The sequence below is a fragment of the Musa acuminata genome, chromosome BXJ1-2, assembly GCF_036884655.1.
Source record: "Musa acuminata AAA Group cultivar baxijiao chromosome BXJ1-2, Cavendish_Baxijiao_AAA, whole genome shotgun sequence".
Lineage (NCBI taxonomy): Eukaryota > Viridiplantae > Streptophyta > Magnoliopsida > Zingiberales > Musaceae > Musa > Musa acuminata.
The window spans coordinates 33,356,124-33,372,616 of NC_088328.1; the positions used below are offsets into that span (position 1 = coordinate 33,356,124).

Below are 16,493 nucleotides of genomic sequence, written 5' to 3' on the forward strand. Positions count from 1 at the left end.
TTAGTTTGGCGACGGAGTGTCCCAAAAAAATATTTTTGGCATCAAAACCGTGAGGTTCTTATTCTTATCGCCAATCGCGGTGACCGGATCCAGTAACATATAACTTGGGCCTGGATGGGCGGCGCCGGCGACAAGGAAAACTGACTAGACGAGAAAGAGGCAGCGGAGGACACATCCACGAGCAGGATGATGACGAGGGGAGAGAATAGCTGGAGGAGAAGTAGAAGAGGAAGGAGAAAATAGTTGGGGGCAAATAACAGAGAGAAAAAGTAGCGACCGAGGAGGAGAAAGGGCAAGGAGCTGAATGGGAAGGAAGAAACTAAAGAATCAGTGGACCGACCCGACTGCACTGTCACCGGCTTCCTCGTCCGTCCCGGTCGCCGCTCCTCTCCGGCCCGTCTGTGTCTCCGATGCCAATGCTATCGCATAAGTTGGGCCCAAAGGTCGGCCCTTATTCACTTGGCGAAGAAGAAGAAGAAGAAGAAGGAGAAGAACCAAGTTTGGAAGCCTTAGCCCATGAAAATGGGGTACAAGCGGTCACACGTGAGCTTACCCAGAACCAGTTCGGCGAAAACCCGGCGCCGGGAAAAACATTTTGGCCTCAAATGCTCCAAGTTACGTGTTCCTATGATTAGTCTCGGTGATCGGACTTTACAGCGGCCGTTGAACATCCGCCGCAGCCTGCCTATGCCCGTCGTCTTGGACGCCAGCTGGACTCGCCGCTCCCGAAGAAGATTAGTGAAGAATGTTGGCGTCGTGATTCGACTTACCACTTGGGATCATCCATCGTGCACTCTCTTGGTGTTAACCAAGCAGTGCGGTAGATGGTAAGATTAGAAAATGCAGTGGCTTTTTGGAAGGAGAATACGTGTACATATTAAATATCTAACAGTTTGGAAAAAGAGGAGAAGAAGAAAATGGAAGATCATATCGATACGCATCGTCTCCCGTTACATGATTGAATTCTCCTGGCACTCGGAGGAAGGATGGGGAGAGACTCCTTGGTAATGTGGTTTTGCATCAAATGTCGTCACAAAACCAACGAAGCACCTGATGCATTTAGAATAAATAGTGCCATCGCCTTTGCATGCATCCATGGAATCGTGCTAATCTAACCTTTTTTCTTTTTCTTTTTTTGTCAGTAGCGTTGGCTCCCTTTATTCCTTCTGATCCACATTTTTCGAGCCATTTAATCTGTGATTAACATGGAGCGTCGCTAACTGTGCTGTAGTACATATATGGACATTTTTGATCGACAAACAATTTCAACGCCAACAGGGAGGGTAGATGGAGGATCGAGCGAGAGGCGGAGGGTAAAGGCGAGAGCTTCTTTTTTGGGATCCGAGCGACTCGTTCTCCGCAATTGTTCGTGTCTCCATCGGATCTTAGTGCAAAAAAACAAAAAAAATTGATTATGAGCCAATTTTTTTCCCTTGTCTTTCTTGATTTGATAAAAAAGACTGGTTTTTTCCTTTGAAAGCTTTCATTTTGTTTTCTGTTCCATGGGATAATCCCTATTCCTCATCGGATCCGAGCTGGAAACGTGTAATCTTGACACGACAGATTTAATTTCTACGCCATTAACGGGAATCAATCGAGAAATATGAGCTTTTCGTGGTCCTTCAGGAGCCGCCTTTCGATGGAGGAATCTCTATCCCTCCTAGTTCTGTAGGAGGAAAAGGGAGAGGCGAAAAAAGATGGATTTTTGCCACTCCTTTCTTTCTCTTCGTTGAGGTCTCCCCACCCGCTGTCTCCTTGTCATGCTTGATTGGTATCCATTGGATTAGATCTTGATTTCCTATTGCTTCAGACTCCAGAGGCATCCGAGTGGCCGTCGCCTCCCGACGGAAGGCTTTGATGAAGATATCTACAAATCTTCCCTGATTCATGGCGAGAAGAAAAAAGAGAGAAGCAATTCCTTGTTTCGATTTCTCTCTTGACATCTGTTAGATCTTAAAAAAAGCTTACCTTGCAGACTGTTCAAATGCCAATGATTTCCTTCTCCCCCCTTTCTCGTCCAGTTAATTGACCCCGCAACTTCTGGTCTGGAAGCCAGGAAATGTCGTTTAAGAGCCTCGTCCGTGAGTTGAGGGATGGGATTGGGAGCATGTCAAGAAGAGGAGGAGGAGCGATGGAAGGGATGATGACCGCGCACAGCCGAGGATGTGCCCCGCATCCGCAGGAGCTGGAAGAGCAGCAGCAGCAGGGGAGGTGGGCGAACCTGCCGCCGGAGTTGCTGCTGGATGTGATCCAGAGAGTGGAGGCGAGTGAGGTGGCGTGGCCGGAGAGGAGGCATGTGCTAGCGTGCGCGGCGGTGTGCCGCTCGTGGCGGAACATCACGAAGGAGGTGGTCAGGTCCCCCGAGCAATGCGGCCAGATCACCTTCCCTTTCTCCCTCAAGCAGGTCTCTGATCGCCTCAACCCCCTTCCAGATTTGGGATCAAATTTGTGTTGGTTTCGCAATTGTTTTGTGGTGTATAGATCTCTTTCTTTCCCTGAAAATTTCAATCTTTTCCTGATCGTCTTTGTAATATCTGGTTCTCAATCTGAAATCAGCCCGGGCCACGAGATCACCCGATTCAGTGCTTTATAAGGAGGGAGAGAGCGACGTCGACCTTCTGCTTGTACCTGGGTCTGACCCCCTGTAAGCAATTCCTTTCTCTGCCTCATTGCTTGCTTCTTAGGATCTACGGTGGTTAACTCAATTGCTTCAGTAATTTGGACTATTCACATATTATGGCAATGTGATCGGAGATGATTCAGAGATGGGCTTTCTTCATCTCATTCTTTCTCCACCCAGTTTACAGAAATTTCTGAATCTATACGTAATTTCCTTTTTTATATCACCGCTTGAAGATTTCTTCCATCAATTTCTGAATGCTTCTTAGTTTATCATATCGGTGAATCATCATGAAACAAGTCTCAAGGACAGTGATCTCAGTTTTCTGCGACGGCAAGTGTCACTTGCGATCAAGTGTCACAAATTGTCATGCATCCTGTTATTCTGCTCTATAGATGATTTTTTTTCTAATGCTGTTGACAAACTCTGATAACTGCAGCACTGCAGGGGCAGAGTGACAAGCTTTTGTTGGCAGCCCACAAGATCAGACGTGCAACGAGCACCAACTTTGTGATCTCATTGAATCCTGATGATATCTCTCGAGCTAGCAGTACCTATATTGGAAAAGCGAGGCAAGTGTTCTCGTCTACTTCACTCTGAATTGCATTATGCTTTCGTTGCCGTTTGTCTTATGGTCTTTTGGATCTCAACCAGGTCAAACTTTCTGGCAACAAAGTTCACTGTTTATGACAGCGAGCCTCCTTATGATGCTGCAGTTTCTTCAAGCAATCGTTCAAATCGAAGGATTCATTCTAGGCAAGTGTCCCCGAGAGTACCGGCTGGCAATTACAACATTGCTACCATCTCCTATGAGCTGAACATCTTGCGAACCCGAGGGCCACGAAGAATGCAGTGCATGATGCACTCGATTCCCATCTCCTCCGTCCAAGAAGGTGGGAGTGTCCCTGCACCCAGCAGTTTCATTCACTCCGTCGATCAACGGCTCTCCAGTTTACCAGTAGTGAAGGGCAAGGAGCCGGTGATAGGTTTTTCTTCCACCAGTCTCAATGAATCAAATGCACCTGTCCAGATCAATGGAGAACCTCTCATTCTAAAGAATAAAGCCCCTCGGTGGCATGAGCAGCTTCAGTGCTGGTGCTTGAACTTTAGAGGACGAGTAACAGTGGCTTCTGTCAAGAACTTTCAGCTTGTGGCAGCTGCAGATCCTTCCTGTCATGTTTCTCCAGCAGAGCAAGAAAAAGTTATTCTTCAGTTTGGTAAAATAGGAAAGGATATTTTCACTATGGATTATCAATATCCACTCTCTGCATTTCAGGCATTTGCAATTTGCTTGACGAGTTTTGACACTAAGCCAGCATGTGAATGAACCAGTGAAGGTACAGAGCTTCTTTATTTGTTTTCTTCTACATATTTAATTCCTTCATTGACATTATATTCTTCATCTAAGTGACTTCGGTGGCAGACTTCTGTCAAGTTCGAGATCTTGGAGGAGGAAGTGGTTGTCTTTACTAAATGTTACTCATCTCACACAATGCTTGTAAGATGTTTTATGCTTTCCCATATCAACCACCTTGTCTTGTGACTAATTCTGTCCTCTTTTGGCTGATCAAGGAAGTTGATTCATAAATTTTATATATAGTGTGCCTGCCTCATGTATACATAATCATATTGACGGAAAAAATGATTCTTATATGTTTAATGGTGAAGTAATTAAAGTTGCCATCAAAGTTCATGTATGATCATTTACCAATTCCTTCTTGGTATATTCTGGAACATGTGAACACTTAGTCTATAGATGCCATCTTAGTTGGTCATAATCCTCATCAAAGTTATACAAAGTCATATTAATGAGAATTTTCATATTTCTCCTGATATCCCTCGAATGATGACAGAAAAGTCCTTTGGTGTATCTTGTCAAAGCTTGGATTGATTTCGTCTGGTCCTTGTACTTAATAGGCTTAGTTGGTTTGCTGGATAAAATCAAGTGAACTGTGATCTTCTTGGCTGCAAGTGCCCTTATAACATCATGAGTTATTGGTGGTTTGCACATTGCTACTAGCACTTGTTTGTGACCAGTGGAACTTCATTACCTGCCTGCTGTGATCTCTCCCTTAGAGTTTCATACTTATATTGTCACTTTCTTCACCTGTCTGCTTATCACTCTTGTTTACTTTCTGAAAGCCTGCATTTTTCAATACCTGCATGTTGTGAGTACCAAGTATGTAGCTTATGGGTCCAATTGATCGGAACCTCAAAACTCTTGAAACATGTGGAATATCGGACATCAGCTTTGCATGCGCTTTTCCTCTTAAACCATTCATATGTTCCTGCTTATCAACTGTCGCTTCTCCCAGGGTTTGATTACGATATATTCAGTATTATATTATTGCGAACTCCTCGTTTGAATTATATGAAGGTTTTGTTTGTTGGTGCGCTTCTGGATCTTCTTTCACATTGGCTCTAGCTTTTGCTTCTGAATCTTGGCTGCTAGGATACATCAAGCCTGTTATGGTTGTTCTTCTTCCAGCATTTGCTGTAGTTGAGGTATTTGACCACTTGTCACTGATGCTGAGGATGAAAATCAAGGATGGGGTTGATGAGTGTACTATATTAACTCCTGCTTAAGTATTTTGATCTGTGGTTGAAGAATAAAAATAGAGTTATTGGTTAGTTAGCGCATCAGAGTCGACCTACCATTTGGGTAAGGATCTCCATATCAGATTCTTTTATGTCATCCGTTAATTAATCCAATCATTTTTCGCATGAGTGCTCATTTGTTTCTCCGAAATGGTCACACAGTACTGTTGCCCATCTTATATAGTAGTGCTAATTGTTGTTCTACCATGACAATTCAATGATATCACTTTGTTACATCCTTAGTAGAGACTGCCTGAGCTGCAACACCCAAGCAATACTCATTTGAAAGCCAAGACCTTAACTTGATATGATCCATAAATGACCTGCATAAAAAAAAAAAAATTAGAAAGGTGAACGTGCGGATAATATGTCATCATCACATACGAAAATGACAAAATAACAAGGATTGTAAGCAACTAGTATTTATTAGGCACAAAAAACTCTTGAAAACAAACATAACATATTAGGCACAAAAAAACTCTTAGAAAACAAACTTAACAAGCACACACAAAGAAAGTTTCTAACGCAGATGCAACCTAATAAATACTATCGACCCTTTTGTCATCCAAACACAATATTGGTACACTTATGTCAACCAATATTCCCCTAACACTTTTGTCAACCAAAAAATTGGTACACTAAAAACGTTGTATCATCTTTTAGACACAACTAAGCCCTATCGACCCTGATGCCACCAAGGGTTCTAAAGTGTTGAAATAGCTGACATTTTGCGTTGCAACACCGTCGACCCCCCGTGACACATAAGAAGGGAGCTGTTTGGGCTTTCCTTCACCTTCGTGCAATGTTGCATAATCTAAAATATTTGAGTTTTACATGACAGAAATATAAAATAAAAACATTGACAACCAACAAAAATAGAGTTGACTATAGTAAATTCTTCCTAGTACATGATGCCTAACTAAAATCACTCGAAAACACTGGAAACCGACAAAAAAAAAAAAAAGAATAAAAAAAAGGGTCATAAACCTGCATTGAACACCTTAACAAGGTTACTCCATGACACTTGGCCTAACTACCAACAAGCTTATATGATTCGTGTAAACCCCAAAAAGAAATCTAGCACCTCTATTCATCAAGATGATGATCCGGCCATTTATTCATGTATCAAATGTTTACTACGATCACAATCTATCAACTCCAAGAATACCAAAAAAAGGCTTGCTACCCATTAGCATTCACGCATCCGCATAACAGATGAAGAAATGCATGATCTACAGCTTGTACAAAATGAAACGCCTGTAAATATATAGATATAGTGAAAACAGCTGTTCTTCCTAAGATAATCTCATCTCGGGCCACATTAATATCTATCGTGACTTGCCACCCCTCCTCCTCCTTGAAGACTTCCGACGAGGCATCGATTGAGCTACCATGAGTGCAGCCCTGATGGGCTTGACATGCAAAGCCCTGTTATTGCATGTGATCATATATCCTCTTTGCATCTTCCAACAGCCCACCTGCCAGAAGACCAGGTAACAAGTTTTCCTCTACTCCAACATTCTAAAGAGACATGCAAGCCTTCTCCTGACATGTCCTTGAGTACATGTCGCAGAGGCTAACATGAATCTCAAATGGCCCTTCACCCTTCTTTGTTAATTTGCTAAACAGGCCTTCTGCCGCATTCACTAGCTGTCATCTGCCCAACCAGTCCACCAGAATACTGTATGTCGCTATCCCTGGTTGGAAACCATCCTTCTCAAGAGTTCGCAGCAGGTCCAAGGCCTTGTCCAAGAGGTTCTTCTTCACATAGCCCGTAATCATGCTGGCAGCGCATCTGTCATCTGGCTTGTGGCCAGATTTAATCATGTGATCAAAGTGGCACCGTGCCTGGTCAGGATCACCTGCCTGTCCATAGGCCTCCACAAGCATGGTAAACAACTCCAAGGTTGGCTGGACTCCTGCAAACTGCATGGTGTCCATAATTCTGTGCTCCATCAACTTGGCCATGCTCCATGAATGCTTTCGAGGGCTCCATGTATATCTCTTTCGTGGATTTCATGTCTCTCGACTCCATTTCCCTCACCAGTGCCTCCCCTTGCTTTGGGAGGCCAGCCTTCACATAAGCTGCAATCATTGATCTGTAAGCCTTCCTTCCTCGCCTTGCTATAGCTATGAACTAATACAAGGGAAGTGAGAATATCTGGCACGATGCCGCTTTCAGTCATCTTCTGTAGAATTCTCTCAGCATCTTTAAAGTAATCTACCTTACCATGTGCATCAATTAGCTTTGAGTAATCACGAATACCTGTCTCAAAAGATTCCATAGTCAAGAGGAGTTCAGTGACCTGCAAATGTCAGGCAAATTGCAAGATGCATATCAGTAATCGAATCTCAGCTCAGTAAAGGCTTCTACATTTGCAAAATGGGATGCGACGCATGCAAATTGGCATAGAACACACTCAAAAAATTAAGAATGGAAGCATACTTCAAATTCAAATTTGTTGGATCTTAATTTCGATGACAATACAACTTGATTATTCACCAATAAAGTCTGACATTTAAATTGAAATATTCAAACTATAAGATCCCGCTGCCTCAACTCATATGTACAGGATCTAGATTGATGAATGAAGGTCACTGCAGATATACAAAACGCAAACAAAGAAGGAAAACTGTCTGCAGACTGCAGAGAATAGATGTATTCACCTAATCATATAAATCATCTTATGCATCTGCATTTTACAATATAGATTTCACTTTTCTTTCTTCTTCTCCAAACATCAATCCATGCAAGATAGACAAATATCTCTGCAACTTTTATTGGTTACATCATCAAAGTGCTCCTCTATTCCAGTCACATCATAAATTTAATGGGAAATCAGTGCTCGAGTAGGATACTTCAACGTCCAGCTGAATGTTTTTGCCACATTGTGCTGCATTCTTTAACCGATCATCTGAATTACTAGAACCTTCAGATCTTCCAAGTATCATTCACGACCTCTTTATCAAAGTTAGCTAATACTTTATTGATGCACCATAGTCTACCGATGGACAGTCTGCAAAGATGATATCTGCTATGGACCAATCGACTAGTATCTTAGGGTTCTGGAAGTGGAAGGTGCTAAGAAAGAAAATAATAAAGACGAATTGGAGAGGGATAATGCTACATAAACATAGATTAAGTTAAATATATGGGATAAAGCCTTATAAAAGACATTCATGAAAACAATTTATTCCACTTACGGCCATAGAGAACTAGGGAGATTTTGAGTGAATGGTAAGCCATGCAGAGCATCTAGGTTATGCGTTCAATGCTTCCTGTCATTCTTAGACCAGAGGTAACAGGACTTCCAGAATTCTGATGAGAGAGAGAGGTTGACTTGAAGATAGAGGAAAAAAAGGCATGAGAGGAAAAGCAGAGTCAGAGAAAGAAAAGAAAGATGAAGAAGAGTCTGTAGAGTGAGGGGGACAATGAAGGAAAGTAAAGAAAAAAAAAAGGGAGAGACTCGGAGATAGAGATCTTGAAGCGTGAAACAGTTGGTGTGGTTGACACCTGCTATCCCTCTGTCGCTGCCGGTCCATCACAAGTAAGAGGAACTACTGGGATGGGTGAAGGACAGAGGAATAAGAGCTACAACTATCCTCTTGATTTGAGCTAATCTTCAACAATTAAGTGTATTATGTATGTTTTGAACAAGAACAGAAACATTTAAGATTGGTTCTTTATTTTGATTTCTACAGTATGCAACTTGTTTCTTCAATCTGGAGAACCCCTAAGGCCTTAAACACCATAAGCATATGACTTTGGTTGATCATAGCTGCACATTGCACAAATAGAAGCATGGCAATTAAGATCCTATATTATTAGCGAAAGAGATAACCTAAATAACAATTATCCAAGATAAGCCTTCATTAACATATGCAAGATTTCTATGCCAGAGCGAATGTGTGTCTAAGTAAATAAAATTGTATGAACTGACCTTTAAATATAAATCCACATTTCGCTCCTTAATTCTATCAAGCAATGCTAGCCTCTTTGGCTGGAGGAACTCCTTCCAGTCCGCCACCAATGGTGGTAGATCATCCCTCTTTGCCTTCAAAGAAAGGATCCTCTCCTCGATCTCGTTACACTTTTCTTCTACAGGCTGCAACTCCTCAGGCACAAAATGCTTCTCAGCCTCCGCCACCTTTATACCACCTCCGCCCATTTGGGGGTCCGACAAATCCAGCCCATAAATCGTGTACTTGAACTTCCCCTTCCTCTGTGGAAAAGCTGCCACTCTTGACGCTCCACCTTTCTCATCCGCCAAAGAGACACTCCTTGCATCAGTTGGAGAGTTTAGAAACGCTCCTTTCTGTCGATCTTCTTGCTTCTGAGCTTGTTCCCGCAACTCATCCAGGCTCCGGCAAAACTCGACCTCATCTAACTATTTCTCTCGCCCGTTTGAACCGAACTTCTCTCGAAGCAAGGACCCCCGGATGCCGATGTCCCCTGCGAAGCGAATCGGCACATCTCCTTGACCTCATCGCAATGGAGGTATTTCTTGAGCTCCTTCCTCATCCGGTCCCTTTGCATCGCCTCGTGCACCGAGTTACTCACTTCCACGGTTCCTGGCTGAGATCCACAGGGGGTCCTCGGCGTCAGCGCCAGGCTCCATCGAGGCGACAACTTTCTGGCAAACGACGAGAAGCATGACGTCGAGGGTATGTCTCGGGAGGGCCCGGTAGCCGCCGGCGAGCTAGGGATGGATGGCCCACGCGAAACGGGAAAGGAAATCGTTCGTGCGGCCGTCCTGGTCGTCGCCTCCATGGGCTTGGGTTTCTGCCGGAGGGATCGACGGGAGAACTCGCGAGGGGCTTGGTTGGGCAAGAGTGACGCTTGGGGGGATCGGAGATAGGCCATGGAGGGATCGAACTGGAGCCGAAGGGGAAGGAGGAAGAGGGCAATGGGGAGTGGAGATCGAGGCAATTTGGAGGAGAAGGAAGCGATGGTTTCGTGGGAGAGATGGTACGATGGTGGTGTCATGATACGACGGAGCTCGGCCCTAGAAAACGAAATCGCTTGTTCTCCCCGCGTGATCCGACGGAGAAGATGAAAAATGCCTCGCGTGCCGACTCAACACACGACTTTGGTAGCGACACGACGTGGGCATCCACTGATCTCCAAACACGCAACTTTAGAGCCAAGGAAAATAATTAATTAATTAGTTTAGTTCGATCAAGAATATATGTTAATTAATCAGTTTTCACTCACTTATGGTATGTCTTGCGTAGGAATAACACTACTATGCCGTTTATTACAGTATGTTACAATAAATTACTGTCGAAGAGATGTTCCATTGGCCATTAGTGATAACAGCTCTTCTCGTGATAACAACCTCAACAACAGTCGAGATCTTTTAACTCTATTGAAGAGATGTCGTAAATCTGTTGAAGAAAATCCTTAGGAAAATTATCTCTTCTAACATATATATAAATAGAGAGTATTGTATTGTTTGAACTCACTGCATTCTTCTCCTTTATATTTTATTTCTATCAGTTAGCACAACTAGCTGAAACCCGCATTGATATTTCTTCACTAGTGCACATTATACAAACATTTCCATGTACCATCAAACCGGTAATGCATGCATGGTTAGTCTCTCGGAGAAGATTTTCATGTATGAATGAATGAATGATCAGAAAACACCTATGACACACCACCACCAACCCCATCAATGCAGCGACCACAATTACATGTAGTTACTTGTTTCAGATGGTAGATTGATCTACAAAAATCACCCACGCCCTGCTATTTCTTATAAGCTGAACGAGTTAATTTGCTCCTTTGACTCGTATCATACATATGTGTCGCCATTACAAGTCCAAACTGGATGACCTCATGAGAAAGGTGGTGGTGGAACATGCAACGTTCGTTTCTTTGTCTCCCCAGAGCTGGAATTACTCGCTCAAAACCTCGTGCTGCAGCTTCTTCCCATGGAAATGAGTACACACACTCAATCACTTCCCCCATATGTGGCTGCCGACCAAACTCCTTGCTCCGTTGTTGTCATGTATGATGTGCAGGCCAAGGGCACCAGGCAAAGCCCTCGACTCCTCAGATCTCGCTTTGCCTCTTCATTCGATGCCTAGGAAGAGGGGTGGGCAATTAAGTTGTGAGGATGGAATGGAAGTGCGTGTCTTTAAAGCTTACTTAATCCGAAGAGAATGCATGGATGGATAAATTGTATGGTTTTTCTTACAGAATCGACCTTGTGTACAGAAACATGACATGACATGACATGACATGAGCCTCTGACTAGTATACTCCACCTCTACAGACGTTATTATTTTTGACCTACAGTTGTTGATGTCATGGGGAAGACGGCTACGTACCTCTCGCGTTGTCCTTGATCTTTTTTTGCTGCCGGATGACCTCATGTACGGCACACTTAGCTTCTGCAAGATACCATCATGGAAGAGCAATATATCGTCATTAGTCACGCAATTGCGATGCTTCTCATCACAGCAGACGTATACCGGTCAATGAAAAATGGCCATAGCAGACGTATGTCCGAACGAGAATAGGTTTGTGTTTTATCTTATACTGATGCTGATTACCTCGACCTGGTCCAATAGGAATTTAATGTATCCGATGGCCTCCATGAGCACTGAAGCCGTGTCAGTCTGCACATCGTAAACCATGCATGACATCAAGTTATAATAAATTTAAGGACAAAGGTAATGTACAAATAAGTAGTGTATGGATAATGCATCATGTACATTATCAATCGTCGTCTACCGTTTCGTTTTATGCGGTGCTGAATAATGCCTGATTAAAGTTTTCTTCTTCTTCTTCTTCTTCTTCTTTTAGAGAAGCGAAGCACTCATAATGTTTAGAGCAGGTAGGTAGGTAGGTAGGTTTTGATGATACCTTGCCGAATGGTGCCACCAGCTGCTGCAGTGCTGCAATCCTATCCCCCAGCTTCTCCTTCCTCACCTTTTGTTTCATTTTGTTTTGGGCCATCACCACGTCAACCAACACAATGGATCAAAATACCAATGAAGCAACCGCGACTATATATGTGGCCAGTGCTCCAAAACATATACCTTGAACGGAGAGCAGGAAGGGCGCTGCAGGTGCTGGAACCGAGGGTTTCCCGGTGCTGCTTGACATGATTTGTGCTCCCAACTGCTGTTGCATCTCATCGCTTCTGTTACTCCGCTGACCAGAGATGGCATCTTCAGAGGAGCGTCCAGTTACACGGGTATTAGCTTTGTGGATGTGTTTAGAACCCTAAAGAAAAGCACGTAAAATTTTCTTTCTTCTTCTCTGTGCAGTCTTTTGCTTCAGAAAAGAAAAGACGATTCGTGTCGGTCGATAAAGCTGAAAAGTGTTATTGTACTCTATGGCATCAACGTAGGTTCTCTGAAATTAACACACAGCCAGCCCTCATCGTATGCTGTGACGCTCATGGGAATTTAATTACTACCGTTTTATATATATATATATATATATATATATATATATATATATATATATATATATCCCTATTCTTCATTTTCTTTTAACCTTTTTCTGATGAAATGCCTTTTCTTTTCTTTATTTTTTTTTTCCCACCTTAGCTATCATAGTTCTTCTAAAAGTATATACATATTATCATTGCCCACTTATTCGTGACTTGTTTGATTAGATGGGAAGAGATAAATGTACCCACTTTATGATGGAGGTAAAATGGTCCTTGAATCGATTCTTGTAGATGGTCGAGCCCGGAAGACGCATCCTCTCCTAGCAAAGACATTCCAGCCAGCGACGGTTGGCAAAAGCTGACCCCTCCTCCTAATCCAGCTGAAGCCGAGAGATCCAATGCACGAACATCATCCATCATGCCTGGCCGATGCGGACAGGACTGCGAAAAATTAGCAGTCGGAAGAGCCACGTGGCCACCTTCATAACTATCGAAGCTCGAGTTTTCTGGCAAGTTTCCCGGCAGCGGCCTAAGGCCATCCATCTGACAATCTGACGCTAATGCCCTCATGAAGAGCTTTTCGTGTGGTTGGTCGTCGTGATCCGAGTGATCCTTAAAGAACCCATCGAGCTTCCGGAAAGAGTTGTCTGTCAACTCCTCTTTGGCCTTGGCTAGGTTAAGTTGATAGGCAGGCAGCTGGTTCACGAAGCCCTCTTGGTCATTGCAAGCCCAGTGACACCCCATGTCTTGAATCATCGGTGAGCTATGGGAAGAGATTTCATGATTTAGAGTTCCATTGGCGTTTGAAATGTAGTCACCCAAGTTACTGCACAAAGCCCATGCATCCAATGAGAGCAAAAGCCAAGCTTGGGAAGAAGGTCTCTAGGATCACAATAGGGCACTGCTACTTATCAGAGATTAAATGTGTAGAGCACATATGCTTAAAGATGCCATCATCTTTAGGTTTCAAATCCCTAGGAATCCACGACGGAAATAGAGGTAACAAACAGACCAAGCAAGAAAATTCCAAATCCTAGGGATTAGATAAAGTGAGTTCTGACTCGCCTACACGTAGAAGAAAACAAGGATAATCGAGTCGTTCTTCTATATACCAAGGAAGTATACAGCCGACCTGAGCTGAGCTGAGCTGTGGAAGAAGTCGAGTAGGAAAACTTACAGTAGCTGGTTTTGGTTCCACTCACGGCTGCAGGCAAGATCATGGAAAGCTGGAACCGTGGCTAAAGAGGCGAGGCCATGAAGCTCTTCTTGGTGGAAGTGATCCAGATGTGAAGAACCCATCATGGTGCTTCGAAAGTTTGATAGCCCCAAGAAGAGAAAAGGGAGTGCTTACAGGAGCTCCGGAATCTGCTCCTCAACCCAAAGAAACAATATTTGGACAGCTAGCTTGAGCATATAAATCTATTTCACTTTTCCAGCTTTCCTCTTTGCTTTTCCAACAATATATATATATATATATATATATATATATATATATATATATATATATATATATATATATATATATATATACTTGGAGCTGCAGTGAAACAGAGGACGGAGTGAAATTGATAACGTACCTTCCTCTTTCAAACCGCTCTGTGCAACTGCTGTAGCTCTTCACTTTCTGGAGGAGGAACTTTCTGCGGCACTGAAATTAAAGATACAAGACCGTCTCTTAAACTCTCAAAGAAAAAATTCCAGGGATCATCTCTCTTGTCTCTCCCTCTCTCTTCCTTTGCCCCTTGAATGATGTTGTTGCAGGCAATTACGAGGGGATCATTAAGCCTGCTTCCCAACTAGGTAATAATATATAGTCTTTCCATCTCTCTCTCTCTCTCTCTCTCTCTCACAGACGCATATCTTGTTATCGCATGGAATCTCATGAGTTACATGTAACAACATATGGTCGAGTCAGGTTTTTTGTGGCAGCAGCAAATATAGATAATACAAAAAGGTGGTAGAGAGGCATAGGAGGGAGGGCCTTTCTGTCATCACCTTTAGCTTCCGCTTTAATAATAATAATTTAAAATACTAATATATAATTATGTCTGTCGTTTATTTTTTTATTATCTATAATTATTTTTCATTATAGCATGTTTTTAAAAAAGCATTTGGATGATTTTTCTAACATTTTTCAATAGGAATTATTAACTAACTATTTACATCATTATATTCCCCAAAATTTGAACTATCATGTTCATTAATGTTATATACCACCAATTACATCTTTAAATATGGACACGCATACAAGTTGTCTCCGGGAACTATAAAAGATATAATAATATAACACGACGATGTAACCAAGCAGATAGTTAAATGTGAAAGAAAATAAAGTAATCATGCAATTACAAAGACCGAACATAATAAGCCCCTTATTAAAACGTATTTATGTACCCAATAACGCCTACGGCATAAGGTGAAATTTGTAAGCAACCTTAACTCGTCCGGAGATGCAGATAAAATTTGCTTAAGAACGAGGTGATGACAGTACTACTACGAAAAAGGTTCTAACTATTCCCCCAAGAATTGGATTCTCGCATGCAGTTTCCTAGAAGAATAAGTGATTCCTACAGTCAAGATAGCAGCACCAATCCCTAGCTAACTTCTCTCTTTGCCACCAATTAATTACGGTCATCCATCCATGCATGCACGCAGGGGTAGAATATATGCTCCCAGGAGTGCTTAACCAATAATAGTTCAGGACAAGAAAATGGAAGAGAAAGATGTATCCGATCCTTCCTTTCCGTTGAACTCTTTCGATATGATATAAATCCATTCCATTCGAGGTCAAAAAGACGAAACCCAAAGAAAGAAGAAGATATATATATGGTTCATTTATTTTGTTTTATTGTTACGCTCAGACATGGAACGTAGTGGGACACCAGCCGCCGGCCTACTTGGTCGATTCTTTGCCTGTTGTTGTGATGATTTCATGGGAGCAACATTAATAACAATATACACCATTATTAATTTGCCTGGCCCTCTCTGCCAAACAAGTCCACACACCTCGATCGTAAATGGAGGACGTTTGTTCTGATTTAGTTTTGGCCCATGTCATGATTTGTAGAATATGAATATGTAAAAACTAAATCGGGAGTGTTCCCAACAAATATCCCTGAACAATAATACTAATAAGAATTGCTTAGGTCTCTTTTATAGGTGACCTCTGGATACGATAACTTTCGAGATCGTTGATGGTCGGCTGAGAACGTATAGTGTTTCATGTTGAATCATGATATAATAGTTCATTGTGCTTGATGCTCGTGTTGACTAATTTAATCTAGATCGTGGATATGCATCACGCACTAATCACACGACTCGAACGATCATGTATCACAATGTGATGCCAATGTATCTCTCGGTTCGATCGTCATATGTCAGCCAAATGTGATTATTATGTTGGATGATCGTAATATCAAACATCTAGCTTATATTAAATAGTATATTTATTACTGTACAAAAAAAGAATATAGAACATCTAGCTTATATTAAATAGTACATTTATTATTGTAAAAAAGGAATGCGAGGAAGAACAATTCCGTCTAGATGTTAGTAAATTGGATTAGACACGCCTGGAACAATGCTTTGATAGATAGCTCCACATCGATGAAGCTGACATTAATGTTCTAACATCACATGACCAAGCGCATGCAGGTACAGCCTGCAGCTGTTATAATTGGCAGACACTTTTCCTTCATTATGCCCAAATCAACGTCACTTTGTCGAGGTCTTAACACCAGTCGACTCCAGCTCCAAAGTATCTTTTAGTCAGCCCTTTGATGCTCTCCTTTGCCTCTAAGCATTTATCATCTCCCACTTTATATATTCCTACTCCAGAACTTTGGTTCGTAGCTAATCAATCTTGC

General features: G+C 42.4%; 2 protein-coding genes and 1 pseudogene across 5 annotated transcripts; 1 reads left to right on the plus strand and 2 right to left on the minus strand.

Moving 5' to 3' along the window:
* Positions 1–1,077: 1,077 nt before the first annotated feature.
* Positions 1,078–4,215, plus strand: LOC135585076 (tubby-like F-box protein 5). Of its 4 annotated transcripts, XM_065106801.1 has the most exons (7): positions 1,081–1,365; positions 1,627–1,734; positions 1,811–2,404; positions 2,557–2,644; positions 3,060–3,192; positions 3,275–3,957; positions 4,029–4,215. In XM_065106801.1, the coding sequence occupies exons 3-6, from the start codon at positions 2,060–2,062 to the stop codon at positions 3,945–3,947; spliced, it is 1,239 nt and encodes a 412-aa protein (XP_064962873.1). In that variant the 5' UTR covers positions 1,081–1,365; positions 1,627–1,734; positions 1,811–2,059; the 3' UTR covers positions 3,948–3,957; positions 4,029–4,215. The 4 variants fall into 4 exon arrangements, with proteins under 4 accessions (XP_009390172.2, XP_064962873.1, XP_064962853.1 ...); XM_065106781.1 differs by having other exon boundaries at positions 1,081–1,734; XM_065106787.1 differs by having other exon boundaries at positions 1,627–2,404.
* A 2,242-nt stretch (positions 4,216–6,457) lies between these two features.
* On the minus strand, positions 6,458–10,812 carry LOC103976804 (uncharacterized; annotated as a pseudogene).
* Positions 10,813–10,818: 6 nt separating this feature from the next.
* Positions 10,819–14,032, minus strand: LOC103976625 (transcription factor bHLH110-like). The gene is made up of 7 exons (XM_009391894.3): positions 13,805–14,032; positions 12,877–13,453; positions 12,269–12,400; positions 12,093–12,158; positions 11,780–11,845; positions 11,555–11,617; positions 10,819–11,307 (listed from the first exon to the last, which is right to left on the minus strand). The coding sequence occupies exons 1-7, from the start codon at positions 13,927–13,929 to the stop codon at positions 11,176–11,178; spliced, it is 1,161 nt and encodes a 386-aa protein (XP_009390169.2). The 5' UTR covers positions 13,930–14,032; the 3' UTR covers positions 10,819–11,175.
* Positions 14,033–16,493: the final 2,461 nt, after the last annotated feature.